At 25.4% G+C, this 14,713-nt stretch overlaps 2 protein-coding genes across 3 annotated transcripts; both read right to left on the bottom strand.

The window, feature by feature from the left end:
* Positions 1 to 1,561: 1,561 nt before the first annotated feature.
* On the bottom strand, positions 1,562 to 8,263 carry LOC129614556 (uncharacterized). Of its 2 annotated transcripts, none has more exons than XM_055529248.1 (11): positions 7,123 to 8,263; positions 5,815 to 6,123; positions 4,615 to 5,200; positions 3,499 to 4,536; positions 3,268 to 3,439; positions 2,741 to 3,211; positions 2,458 to 2,677; positions 2,207 to 2,396; positions 1,997 to 2,147; positions 1,810 to 1,939; positions 1,562 to 1,718 (listed from the first exon to the last, which is right to left on the bottom strand). In XM_055529248.1, the coding sequence occupies exons 1-11, from the start codon at positions 7,142 to 7,144 to the stop codon at positions 1,603 to 1,605; spliced, it is 3,405 nt and encodes a 1,134-aa protein (XP_055385223.1). In that variant the 5' UTR covers positions 7,145 to 8,263; the 3' UTR covers positions 1,562 to 1,602. The 2 variants fall into 2 exon arrangements, with proteins under 2 accessions (XP_055385223.1, XP_055385222.1); XM_055529247.1 differs by lacking the exon at positions 7,123 to 8,263 and adding an exon at positions 6,273 to 6,985.
* Positions 8,264 to 8,413: 150 nt separating this feature from the next.
* Positions 8,414 to 12,912, bottom strand: LOC129614557 (myosin regulatory light chain 2). The gene is made up of 3 exons (XM_055529249.1): positions 12,755 to 12,912; positions 10,211 to 10,456; positions 8,414 to 10,074 (listed from the first exon to the last, which is right to left on the bottom strand). The coding sequence occupies exons 1-3, from the start codon at positions 12,755 to 12,757 to the stop codon at positions 9,649 to 9,651; spliced, it is 675 nt and encodes a 224-aa protein (XP_055385224.1). The 5' UTR covers positions 12,758 to 12,912; the 3' UTR covers positions 8,414 to 9,648.
* Positions 12,913 to 14,713: the final 1,801 nt, after the last annotated feature.

Raw genomic sequence — 14,713 nt, 5'->3', positions numbered from 1 at the left:
GTCAAAATTATCATAAAACGCACAAGCATCTATTTTATTAATTTTGAGAATTTTGAATCTTATTTTGCTGTACATAAATTTTTAAATTCATTGCTTGAAAAGTTGAACTGCAATGGAAAGTTTAATAGAGATTTAATAGAATATTTAAAAAGTTAACTTAATAAATGAAAAAAATTTGAAGAATTTTAAGGATACCATTGAAATAAAAATTTTATACACCTATACATTTGGTCATAATCAACAATACCGGGCAGCATTAAATAACATAATTTATAATTTTTAATAAAATTTCCGTGCCAGAAAAATAAAAATAAAAACAAAATATAATTTGTTTCAATTCGTTTAAAGTTTAAACAAATAAAAACAGTAAAAAAAACCTCACGCAAATTATTAGATAAACAATATAAAGAGAATATTTCGTATTATTATTATTAGTTTTGTAATTATGGTTAAAGAACGATTAGAATAAAAACTGTTGGAGGAATTTTTTTGTTGAAGGAAATTCTGAGCGTACCAAACCAGAACTGAGAGCATCACTTCAATCTGCGTAATGTGTACCACATTATGGTGGCAATCACACAAACCCATACATGTATATTATACATGTATTATGCGTTCTATTTTTTCCATTTTTTTCAAATTGTGTTCATTGTTGCTTTTGTAGTGAAGTTTTCAATATTAATGCTCTTTTTTTTGGCTTTTTTTGGCTTTCAAAATTTGTGCCCATTTGAATTAGTATGCCTTTCATTGTGAGAAATGTTTCCAACAATCGGAATATTACATAATATTACATTTTTTAAATTGGGATAAAGAATTATCTAATTTTAACTAAGGTTTTTTTTTGAAAATTGCTGGAATTTCCTTTCTTCCAAATATCTAGAAATCCCTTCATTGAATTTTTCGGCAAATCGCGGTATTCGAGATAATACAAAAAGAGTTTTGGATTTTATTCCTTATAAAAAGAATATTTTTATATAATGAATATAATGAAATACAAGTAGAAAGTATCACATCTCAGTTGAGCGTACCATTAATACAATATACTTCGGAAAAAATTACATTTGGTACAATAGTACCACATTTTTCATCTCTGATTTGAATCCAATCAATCTTCCTGCTTTGATGGTACCATTGAATCTCGATCATTATTTATTTTATTTAAATTTTGCATTTTAAATTAAAAACAAAATCACATGTTCGATTTTAGTCAATGTAAATTATTAGGAGTTGTTACGAGGGGCTAATTTATACTCAATTTCATACATGAGTTTATTAAATTTTTTTCAATACAAATACATTTTCTAGATTTTTTTTTCATTTGTTAAAATTGTGATTGAATTGCGTTATTCTAATTTGACAAAATGGTAAAAATAATTTACCGATCAACGTTATACGGCTACATAAAATCAGCTTTTTCTTGCATAATCACGGAATAGACTGGATATAATCAGTTAACATTAGAAATACCCGGACATTATAATCAATAACCTATTCACATTACCCATAACGTTTACATAAATGCTTTGTAAAACTAATAATGGTTAAAGTTTTGTACATTTACATACACATATATATTACATTGACAATTTATTTTATGAATTCTTATACAAATTTTATAAAATATTTACAACAAAATGTTAATAACATAAGGAAGAAAGCAGAATAAGACATCTTTGGTTGTATGCTATGACTTCTTGAAAAATAGTTTTTCTTTTTTTCTAAAAAATAAATTTTTTAAAATCCAAATTTAAAAATTAAATTTTCATGCACATATGTTTGTATGTATGTAAAAAATTTCAAAACATTTACTTTTTTCATTTGGGTCTCGAACACTGCAAGTTCTATACGAAACTGTTTTCTTTCGTTTCGCGTTATTGTAACCTGGTATATAAAGCGTTGGGTCATCAAGTCTTCCATTTACGAGCAATCTTGAAAAGTCCTAGAAAAGTTTTTAAGTTAAAATTTGTTTCGATAAATTAAAAAATTTAAATCTTACTTGCTCCAATCTGTGAGCTATTGGGCCCTTAAAGTGCATAATCATTGTAATGCAAGAGCCACCATGAAGTATTTTTGTTTTTCTAGCATCCGTATCCAACATCCAGTCAGGAACACCGAGTACTTCTCGAATATCCTCTAAAAATTGGGCTCTAAAGAAAAAAACGTGTTTAAATCATCAAACATAACATCTCCATAAAATAAACCTTACACAACAAATCTTGGAGGTCTCTGTAAATTAACATATTTTACAATATTATGATCAGGTTCTATATTGGCACAGGCATATCTTTCACTTCCTTTTTCGGGAGCAAATATAACAATTGAACGACCAACAGCACTTTGTGTCCCTTCAAGTGGAAAATTTGGATCTGTAACTACTGTCCTTTTAACACCTAAGTCTAAGTCAAAAACGTTTCATTATAGAACATTAAATTTTTGAAAAAATGTATAACAACTTGCCAAGAGTTCCTATCCGAGCAGAAACATCTCCTACATAACATCTTAACGGATTATCAGGACCACATTCTTGTTCATACAACGCAACATTTAATGGATCGGCAAGCTGTGTATAATATGGATTCCAAACATATCCCCCTGCAACACATCTTGTAATCGTTTGTTTTACCACAGCATCTACACCAACCGGATTAACATAAATTTGCCAATTATGATTGTAGGTCTTTAGAAAAAGTTTTAATATAAAAAATCGAATTATAGAATGATCTTTTTATTTCAAACTGACCATATTACGATCATTCTTTCCTGGATGTCGTAATTTGATTTCAATTACTGTATCACTCGCACTTCCATCATTATGTATTAACTGAGTCATTCTCATGTAGCCGTAGGCATATCCTGCTGGATTATGAAAAGATGCGATAGCTCTGATTTCACGAGCTTCTGATGCACTATAGCCGCGTTCTAAGGTGCTACATGCCCAACGTAAATTTTTTTCTTTTTTATGAATTACAATTGACCGACCAATAATAGCATCATAACCAAATAGGGGAAGATTTGTGTCATTATAACTATCATCATATTGAGTTAAGCCTTCAAGTGTTCCAAATTTACCGCTCAAATCACCCATTTCATATTGATCAGTACTACCCATTTTCGGAGGAGGAGAAGTTTTAGGATTGATTTTCCTTGGATTCCAGTGATCATACAAGGAAGAACCTTCACAAGGGAACTCTAAATTTGCTTCCACAGGTGTCTAAAATTTAATAAAAAATATTAACTGTCAATATATTTACACAAATTTTAACTTACTATATGAATGTGATATCCACTATTTTCAATTAATCCTTTTAATTCCACTTCCACGTTACTAATGTCATATTCTGATTGTTGGACTACCTCCAATTTCCCTTTAACTGTGAGTGGTGTTCCATTCGGATACCATTCTTTCGCTACAACTTTTCTTCTATAATGGCCTAAAATTCTAAAAACGAAAATGTAATTTAAGTTCATTAAATCTTAATTTAGAAACTTCTTTTTTACATTGAACAAGCTAATCGTTCCCCTCTAGCTTTTGGACCATTATCATCATAAATAGTAATAGACTTTCCCAAAATACTATGCCTTCCACTTAATGGTAAATTTCCATCAATAAAAATCCTTCGACTTAATGCAGAGTTTTTTTTGCTACCTGCAATCGATATTGTTCCCAATCTATTTTGCAAATCTCCGATACGACACATTTGTCCTAGCCAAGGTTTGCAATAGTCTTCAGGATTTTTATCTTGTAAAAATACTTTGTTAGCATTTAATATAGAACCGGTACTATTACAACGATTCTGCCAATCGTAAAAGTCTTTTCCAGGTGGATTTTCATGAATTGCCCATCGATGAGAATCTGTATTATTTACATTAGAACCATCAGCATGAATTAAATATTCAATTAAAACTACAGTATCATGCCAAGGTTCTTCCTTTGGTTGTCTAAATAATATTCTACCGACAATTGGATAACGAAATAGTACTTGGGCAGTAAAAATTTGTTTCTGCTGGAGACCGTTTTTTTGATAAAACATTATTGTACCACATGCCCAGTGTGTTTCAGTTATATTTGCAGGATCAGTTCTATTATATCTGTTCAAAATTATACCACGATGATAAATGCTATTAACACCACTTAAAGGGAGAAATACATCCCAATATATCCCGCTTAACTCTGCTGTACCAGGAAGAATATAATTATGATAATAATCTTTATTCCTACTTTGAAGTTTTCCAGTCAAGTCTCCTATCGGATATTGATCTTGTGTACCATAACCAGGTGGCGGTATTTTACTTTTGTCGAGATCACGTGGGTTATATACCTCTCCACTACTTTTGCAATAATCAGTTTGACCAACTTTTATAGGATATGGCGGTAATTCGTGTATTGCAATACTTGCAACATCAGCTGCGTATTCACGATTTGCTTCTCTTTTAGTGCTTGCTGACGATATTGTGAAATTTAAAAATGTAGGGTCAAACGTTGACCGTTGACTAAAATTAATTTCTCCTTTGATTCCATTAGCATTTAGTAATGTTCTAAAATCGAATTTATTGGATCAATTTAAAATATGCTTGATATTTAAAACAAATAAATTCATTAAAAACTATACTTACTTATAAAAGATTGGTTTGACATGACGAATTTTAGAACATGCCATAAAATTGTCTGGATGGGAATGATCAAATAATACTAAATATAAGGTTCTATGTGGAATATTTAAATCTGATGGTAACAATGCTAGTTTAACATCACGATACATTTTTTTAAATGTCTTCTTTAAGGCGTTATTAGCCACTTTTAATTTACCGAGTCTCTCATCTAAATCACCTAAACCTTCTTTTTCACCATAACCATGTGGATCGAATACTAATTGTAAAAAATTACAATTATCTTCACTTCGGTGATGATCGTTTTCAAAAATATCAGTTACATAAATTTTCCATCTGTGTTCAGTAAAGCCTTTGAATGCAAATTTTGATTCAGTTTTTCGTACGTGAAAAACGTTTGAATAAATTAAAGTATCGCTATGATCACTTTCAGCAGATGCAAGCCATCTGAAATATACTGAACCGGCAATTGGTGTCTGAAATTTTGCTTCTGCCATATGCTCTAAATTTTGTTCGACAGTTGTAATTGTAGCACAAATTCTCGTATTACCATCCGATAGAACCAATGATCTCCCCCAAATTCCATTTTCTCCTTAAATGTGAAAATAATGTATAAATTTTTAAATGCGTTTACGTAAATATATTAGAAAAAAATGTCATCATCCTTGTAAGAAAATTTGAGGGATACCAAAAATTTAATTTATAATTTATGTATATTAATGTTTCTTTTTTGTAATATTTTGAATTTTTCGATCATATTGTGCATAAGCACGCTCGCATTCACATAATGGATGTTATGCGATATATAACTTTAAATAATATATACTTGAGAATCAAATGCTTCTCCTAAATATATGCAATATTTTCCCATTTACCTATTCGAACTTGAAACAAATTTTGTTTACGTTGTACGATGCAAATATGGTTTTAACTTAAATTATGCACTTAATCACCCAATCAAGCTTGTAATAGAATCTTGTGTAGCCTTACACTTTCACTTTCAATTTATTTTAAATATTCCTTTTGTTTTGTTTAGAATAAAATATCTCGTTTATTTAAACTTTCAAAACTTTTGAAGTATACTTAGTTGGTTATTAAAAATTTTAGTATTTAAAACAATTTGCTAAACTTTTGTTTCATTCAATATTAACATGTCCCAACACCGAATAATGTAAATTTACATAACTATTCATTGTACTTAATTACCTGTTAGTTTTATTTCTTTGTACCAAGTTGAGGTTTCATTACCCGGCAATGTTAAATAGCCTAAATCATCATCAAATTGTATAAAACTTTCACCAATATTACTTAAATCACAACGTCCAACTGGATCAGTATCGGTATATATAACTGGCAATTGATGTACAGCCCAACTCCATGATTGTTCTGGATATTGTAATGTTGTTTCCAGCTTTGATTTTATTTCAACATATGTGGTATTAGCTTGTCGAAAATAAATTTCTCCGTGAAGGCCATTCTGTGAGATATATGCCACTAAATTGACACCAACAACAACTATATTGTAAATAAAATGAGTATGCAAGTTGTATATTTGATATATTTAAGCATAAAAAAAATGAATGTATATATTTGTATTTGTCTGTACATATTATGTGCATTCATAATAAGTTCTTTAAAATAGAAAATTTCTTTATACAATTTACCATTAAAATAATTATTTAAAATAATTAATAAAAAATAAACTAATTTTAACATTTTTTTCCTTCTCAATTTTTATTTTAAAGCAAAAATTACATTTCATACTTGTGTATGTACAAATAGTTAAATTCTGAACAAATAAAATTTTATTGCGTTATGAGTAAATTACTAATCACAAACACATTTTAAGTAAGACTGAAAACTGGTTTGGTTAAACAGTTAAGTCTTACATGCAACATAATCAAAAATTCATATTTGAGCACGCTATTCACGTTGGGTAAAGAAGAAATTCAACTTTATTTAACTTTGTTTTGCTTTTTAACTCTCTTTTAGCTTCTCTTTCTTTTCAACTTTCAATTTCAATGCCTTGTACTAGTATTACTGTGGTTATTTTGATTTATTAAAAAGTTACATATTATCTCTATTTCTCTTGTCTTTGGGCCGCGATGAATCATATCGAGGCTAACGGTGTAGTTAAATATATGTTAAAGCAAGATTTTTAACACGCTTAAATACAGAATGTTAAAAAATTGTGAGACTACATTAAAAACATTTTTGTGTTGAGAATTTGAAATTAGTTTCGTAAAAAAATTTTAGAAATTAATTTCATTATAGTTTAAATATTAACCCATACAGACAATATGTTTGATAAAATTTTAAGGGAATTCTGTCCAAAATTTTTGAAATTTTTTTGACCTATGGATGAGACTCTATATGGAATTAGTAATAAAATTAACGTTATTTCTATTAATTATATTAATTGTTGAATTAACTATTAATTGTTGAATTAACTATAAATTGGTGAATTAATAATAATATTGAATTATGTTGAATTATTAATAATAAATTATTTACATTGCCTTTGGTATATAATCATTTAAAACCGTAATTTTAACCAAATCATAAAATAAATAATTCAATATTAATTTAAAATTTTTTGCTAGATCGAAATGGATACTTTATCTGTAGCTCCTTTCTAGGAAAAAGAAAGCAATAAAAAGAAATGTTATTATTGTAAGTATATAGTCTTATAGGTCTTAGTTTGTGACATTTTGTAGAAATTGTTGTAAATATATCCATAAACTTATTTTAGGAAATTTGTGAATTGGCTAATATTAGAACATAACTATTTCAATAATATTAGAAGAGAACACAGCAGAATTGGGATATAAACACATTTAATGTCAAATTCGGCATTGCTTTTATTGTGTGATATAATTCATACGAGCCACCGATTTGAATTTTGTAAATTTATTATTTCTTTTGTTTATATTTTTATATATGTATATTACCTTTAAACTGCAAAGTTTTCGAAATTTGGCATAAAAAGGCATTTTATATTGCCATGTCTCGCACAATTTTCACCACTGGAACACACACATTTTAAAATTTCTCCTAACATTACAACAACTATGTTTAAAATGAATTTTTCAATAATGAGTTTATTGTGTAAAGTTAATGAATTATACTAAATTTTTTGTTGCTAACTAGTTTGAATGTTTAATATTGCACATAATAAGAGATTCCGTATGTGTATATTATTTGAAATATTTATTTTTGATATAAATTGATAGAAAAATATTAAAAAATGTTGAGATTGTAGAATTTGACAATACAACAAAAAATTTCAATGAAATATAAAGAATAATTTTTTTTTGTTTTATTTTTTTTTTTTTTATTAAAATAAGATACATAAATTTTATTTTCCTCTTTAGAAAGAAAAGAGAATTATTGTGACTCTTCGTTCCTCTAAATATTCATATGATCTTTTCTTATTTTTTTTTTATCAAACTCAACTGCAATTACTCAAAGATCTATTTTCTTATAAAAACATTTGATTAAATATATATATATATATATATATATATATACATATATATATAAATTATAAAAAAACAAAAGCCAAATATTTTCTATATATATATTTATATATATATGTAACTAATAAATAAAAAATTATTGAAACGCATATTCAATGATGATGATGATGCCATAACCATTGTCTTTTATCTGCACTCAAATTTCAGTTGTTTCGGAAATTTTAAGCGTAAGACATAATTTTAATATACTGAAATAATGTACAAAATAATTGGAAACGTAAACTTGTAAAAAAAACATCAAAAAAATAAAAAAGGAAACAAATACAAAAAGTTTAAAGAAAAGACAAATTTAATACAATATGTATGTTCGTATATGTTTGTCGTATAAAAACATAAGCAGAAAAAAAAAAACAAATAAAAAAGAAAACGCTGTCTCTTGACCTCACAAATCGTTAAAATATACAAAAGTGTGTTCTTTTTATATACAAAAATTTCTATATTGTTATATACAATAAAGATTTGTTTTAGTATATAATATGTGCTGTATATAAAACCTTGATTATTGTACACACACATTCTTTTTGATTTCATTTCTTTTGCTCTTCCAAAATTATTGGTTTGCCATATTTATTTTCCAATTTTTTTTTTTTGGTTTTCCATATTTGTTGCAACTTGATAATTTATTTTAAATTTTTGTTTGCCATATATACATATATATACATATATGTATATATATACGAATGAAATATATAAATTTGAAATTATTTTTAATTAAATTTTTTCATGTTGTAAAGATGTTTTTTATTTTATATTTTGTTTGCTTTAAATATTATTTTACAATTTTTGATATTTTCTAGTTGTTCTTGTTGTTTTGTTAAATGAATTCTTTTTTGATATCAAACATAATTTTGCTTTCAATGCTATTATTTTTATGTTTGACAGTTCGATGTTTAAGATATTTTTGTTTGATGGTTTGATTGTTTTATAATTTTTTTACATTAAAATAAAAATTTGTTTTACAACTTTCTCTAAAATCTAATTGTTGTTGTCATTTCTTCTTGTTGTTTTTTTTTTTGTTATTATTATTGTTGTTGTTGTTGCTGTAAATGTTTTTGTCTTAAATTAATTTTCTTTAATGATAAATAATTTTCATGTGTGTTTCCAATGCGATGGTGATGATTAGAAGTGTGTTTTTTTTATTAATAATTAATTAAAAAAAAGATTTTTCAAACTTTCAAGTTTTTTGTTAAAAAAAAATTTTAGAAAATATAAAAAAAAATTCATAATAAAAATTTTGTTTTTTTTTTTGGTTGTTTTTAATAATACAAAAAAAAAAAGCTCAAATAAAAACATAAATTTTTTTTGTTATTTTTTACTTTTTTTTATCATATTTTTCCTTTTTTCATATTGTTTTTTTAAAAATAAAAAATATTTCATTATTTATATTTATATTAAATTTTTTTCTTTTTAAATATTATTATAAACATTTTTTTTGTTTTTTTTTTCTCATATATAAATATACATGATAAAATAACTGTATTTTTTTTTTCTCTTGTTAAACTTATGCAGCTCCTTCTTCTCCTTCTTCTTCTTCCTTGCCTGTCAACAAAGCGATAAGTTCTTGTGTATCGATTTGATTTTTATCATCGATAACCATTTGGTCATAGGCATCGTCAACTTCTTGTGATGTGAATTTATCACCATAATTCATTAACATTTCACGGAATTTGTCTCCATCAATTAAGCCATTATTATCGAATGTTTTAAAAGCGGCAATTACAACTTCATCATCATCAGTTGCACCAGAACCAGCCATACGATTGGCAAAAAGTGATAATAATTGTGTGAAATTGATTGGACCAGGTGCTTCACTGAGCATTGAATCCAATTCCTTATCGGAAGCTAATTTACCTAATGAATCGAATGTGGCACGTAAATCGTTCTTGCCGATAATACCATCCTTATCATGATCCATGAGTGAGAAGGCCTTTAATTATTTAAAAGAAAAAAAGAAAAAATTACTCATCATTTTATATTTAAATTTCATATACTTATATGTTTAACATATAATATTTAAGTTATTTAATTATACCGAAAGGGAATAAACAAAAAAAAAAACTTACTTCTTTGAATTCAGCAACTTGTTTTTGTGAGAAAACAGAGAAGACGCTGGATCCTTGTTTCTTGGAACGTCTTGAGCCACGTGATCCAGATTTTTGTGAACCACGTTGTGAACCAGTTGTTGATGCAGGAGCTGGTGTGGCGGCTGGTGCTGGGGTTGCTGCTTCAGATGCAGCTTCAGATGCGGTTTCAGAAGCGCCTCCCTCTTCCTTTGGCTTCTTCTTCTTAACCTTCTTCTTATCATCAGCCTAAAATTTAAGCAAAATTCATTAAATTTTAATAAAAATTTTTAAGTTTTTTCATAAAAGTATATTAGTGAATCGAAAAAAAGAAAAACGTTTATGTTTATCGACATTGAAATTTTCCATTATAAAATTTTTATTTTGAATAATGGAATAATTTTTTTCCTAAATATTAAATATTACGTACATTTGCTTTTAGTTTTCAAATTATTGAACCATTTTATTTATTAATGAGGAACTATACATGTAAATTCTATTTTATTCAAATCTTTTTTTTTCGACATTAGCTTGTCTACTTTTAATTTTTGGGTCGCAATATTGTTCTACATTCTACAAAAATGATACAGTATATTCAAAGGTCGATTACTCAATTTCAAAAATTAAATAAATTTTATTTTCAAATGTTATCTAAAAACATAATTTTCAATTATATTTTTAAATATGTACGAGTCCAAAGAGGAGATCAAAATTCTTATATAATTTCGTTAAATAAAATTTATCATAACATTTTTTTAAGCCGAATGATGTATAAATTTTCAAAAAGATTCCAACTCAAAAAAAATATTTTCTAGAATTTACAAAATATCAAAAGGCATTGTTCTAATTATAGAAAATTGTGCTATCATGTACTAAATTTATGCTGAAAACAAAAAAAAAAAGAAAATTCAGCGTATACGTCAGTCATGTCCAATGAAATTTTTATTAAAATTCATCTCGAAGATAATTTAAATTAAAATGAAAATTAATTAATTATTTTTTATATAAAAGCAAATTAATTTCAAATTCTTTTTATTTGTTTAATTAATAATAATTTAATTATATAATAAATATTTCTCTTTATTTCTCTTGCATTTAATTTGTGTAATTTGATCTTAAGAATTTAATAGAGATAAAGCAATAATTTTATTCTCAAAGAGAAAAATTTTTTTCCGCGCATCTTAATTTAGAATCTCGTATATTATACATACGAGTATTATTAATATTATTTATGTATAATTACATATATATTAAATTAATGTTCCCACATTGGCAATACATGTTAAGTTATAGATATACATACCTACATACATACATATTATTCATTACGTACAATGATATGTGTATTTATTGCGTTTGCGTTTTAACGTTTTCGCGTTTTGCAATTTAAAAATACAACATAATGGTAAAAATTTTGAAATGGAAAAAAAATTTTTCAAAAAGAAAAAAAATTTTCTTTCAATCTAAAAATAGAATTGCCCGATTATCGTATGTATAAAATTTCTAAATATTTTTTGTTTTGTTGTTGTTGTTTTTCTTTTCATTTATTGTACATTTTGATTTTATTGCTTAATGATTTTTTTTTAACAAAAATTTTAATGTTTCGCGCAGATTTTCTTTATTTTTTTTTATTTCTATATATTTAAATATATATGTATATGTATGTATGGATGTATATTTTTGTTATATTTTGTTCATAATACAGGAAGCCGAAAATTTAGATTTTTTTTACGAATTTTATGGTATTTTTAGAAATTGAAAAATTTTTCACAATTTAAAATAATATTATTCAATGTGTATACATACGCATCTACTGATCTACATAAAAAATTTTTGGTTTTCATAATTTTAATTTTATTTAATACTTAAAAATTTTTTATTTTAGATATTGAAATAATTTTTATTTTCAATTTAAATAATTTTTTTATTGAATTAAAATTTTCAAATTTCAATTATTTAATAATTTCACTGTCCAAAATTTATTTATTTAAAAATATTTCCCTCCTATATTTATGTATTGAGCATAATTGTATAAAAAATAAACTTTCATATTAAATCATACAATATTGGAAGTGGGAGGGGGAATTAAATATTGTTATATAAACTCCCACCACTTCTTATAACTTTTATTCAAATATTTTAGGGAAATTTTCATTCACGTATTGCACTTTTATTTTATTGTGTATTTATTTTTTTCAAATAAAACTACTCAATTCAAAAAATTTTCTTCAAATTCATATTTTTGCTACTAAAATTTAATTTTTTTTTTTTTTTTTCAAAAATTTTATAATTTATTGTGTATTGTAAATTTACACTGAATTTATTTTTCGATGAAATAAAATTTTTTATTTGATTATTATTTCTTAATTTAAAAAAAATAATTTTTATCATATTTTTTTTTCTGTGATCAATAATTCATTAAGTAAATCCACATGGTTCATATGGTTATTATCCATTTACATATTATTATGGTTCCATCTTATTATATTTTCCTTTTTTTCGTTCTGTTATAATATCTTTGGTTTCTTTAATATTTTAAATTCTTACCATTTTATTGGATTAGTTTTGGATGTCTACAACGAACGAGAGGCCAGAACCAACTGATCTTTCTGATGATTTTTAATTTAACTCAATAAACTTTTTACTGGTTATATTTTAGCTCTCGGTCAATATTATGAAGGAAAAAAAAACAAAAAACTAAAACAATAAACAAAATACCAAAAAAAAAAAGTAAAAGCTTAAAATACTTTACAATGAAAAATACCAATCTAGTAAAAGGAACTCTTCTAAACAAACACATACATACTAGCTAGAGATATACATAAATTTTCTAACTAAATAATATTATAATAACGCATATAGAATTTTTTTTATTATTTTATATTTTCACCATAAAATATGCATATTTGCACAAACATATATTGAAGATACATAATACAGAAAAGCAAAAAAAATTTCTTTATTTTTAAAACAAATAAAAAGATAAAATAATGAAAATTTTTCTTCTCCATACATATGTATTAGTATATCATATTATAATAATGGACCAAATGGACACTACCATACTAACACTCCTTTTTTAGTTAGCTAAGACTATGTAGGCAATTTATAATACAAAAACACAAAAAAAGTAAAAAAAAAAACAGAAAAAAAAAAGTGTTTTAGTTTTTAATCATTGAAGCAAATCTAAATTTAAAAACAAAATCTTCTTTTCTTTTTCTTATTCAAAATGAAATAAAAGTTTTTTTTTTTCGCTTTTGAATTAAAACACAAAAAAAATTTTGTTTCTTTAAAGTTATTTATTTTCTAAATTTTTTTTAAAATATCTGGAAAGATTCCGTCCATTACCATTTATTTTTCCCTTTTAAAATTATTTTTTAATTCTAATTAAAAATGTAGCATTCCTACAACAGGTTTGTAAAAGCAAAAATTTACAGATTGCGTCTAGGTCATACGCTGTTCACGAAAAAGTATCTATTTGATAATGCTAGTATGCCGACTTCTTTATTTTGTGGCAATATTTTGAATGTTAAACATATTTTTATGGAATGTTCTGTTACTAGGGATTATTTGGAGTAATGCTCCAAAGATTTCTATGAAATGTTGCTGAATATCAATTTTATTAAAAGTATTTATGACCTATTTAATATGTGGAATTAGATTTAATTAATGCTGATACGATGTAAATTAAAATAATTAAAATAATTTGTGAAGGTAATAACGCTCAAAAAAAGTAAAATTAAAAATATTGGAATTGTAAATTAAAACAAATTATGCATTTTGAATTTTTGATAGTCGAAATATTGCATAAAATTTTGCATATCTTCGAGGCGCAATTTCATCTTAGAGTAATTGTGACATGAAAATTATGTATTATCAAGTTGTAAGAACTATGTCAGAACTAACGCATCGAAAAAAGAAAAAAAAAAGCAAATATTTCTGAAATAATTAATGTTTTGTTCTCAATTCTCTAGTTTCAACAGCTTCGATGGATATTTGAAAAACAGAAGTTTTTCATTCTGATTTTCTTTAACACTCTGAAACTACCCCTACAGGTATGAGTCTCCAAGAAATAAACAAGAATTAAAAAATGATATATATACAACGCCTGCTGAATACTTGAGTGTCAATTATCCTTAGGCCTGCAACGGCTTAGTTATAAATTTAAATTATATAAACTATAGCTCTCTATAGCTTCATTATTATAAATAATAAATTGTATATATAACAAATAAAGTTTTGGGAGAAAAGTTTCACATTAGAAGTAAAAGTAGTGTGGAACTAAACACCTCAATCAATTCTTATTGAGGGAAAGACACCACGAAAGTCGACCTGACTTTTTTTTCTTTTCATTTTTGTTTTTCTTGCATGTGTTTAATTTTTTTGTTTTATTAAATAGTCATTCTATACTCATATAATTTCAATATCATTATAAGGAAATTTTTGAAAAGAGTGTTTCATTTTTGGTACAGAAATTTGTAATTTCAGCGGAAATACTATAAACTT

Source organism: Condylostylus longicornis, unplaced genomic scaffold, assembly GCF_029603195.1.
Source record: "Condylostylus longicornis isolate FDR11 unplaced genomic scaffold, ASM2960319v2 ptg000110l, whole genome shotgun sequence".
NCBI lineage: Eukaryota > Metazoa > Arthropoda > Insecta > Diptera > Dolichopodidae > Condylostylus > Condylostylus longicornis.
The sequence above is the reverse complement of the archived record's forward strand: the minus strand, read 5'-3'. Positions and strand labels throughout refer to the sequence as shown.

What these genes read in the sequence shown, in the direction of transcription:
- LOC129614556 (XM_055529247.1), bottom strand. Translation starts at nt 6,324, where the DNA reads ATGTTAAAATTAGTTTATTTTTTATTAATTATTTTAAATAATTATTTT. An exon ending in GTCAAACCAATCTTTTATAA is followed by an intron (nt 4,537 to 4,614) that starts GTAAGTATAGTT and finishes ATTCGATTTTAG; the next exon opens with AACATTACTAAATGCTAATG. An exon ending in AGACCTCCAAGATTTGTTGT is followed by an intron (nt 2,148 to 2,206) that starts GTAAGGTTTATT and finishes TTTTTTCTTTAG; the next exon opens with AGCCCAATTTTTAGAGGATA.
- LOC129614557 (XM_055529249.1), bottom strand. An exon ending in AAGTTGCTGAATTCAAAGAA is followed by an intron (nt 10,075 to 10,210) that starts GTAAGTTTTTTT and finishes AAATAATTAAAG; the next exon opens with GCCTTCTCACTCATGGATCA.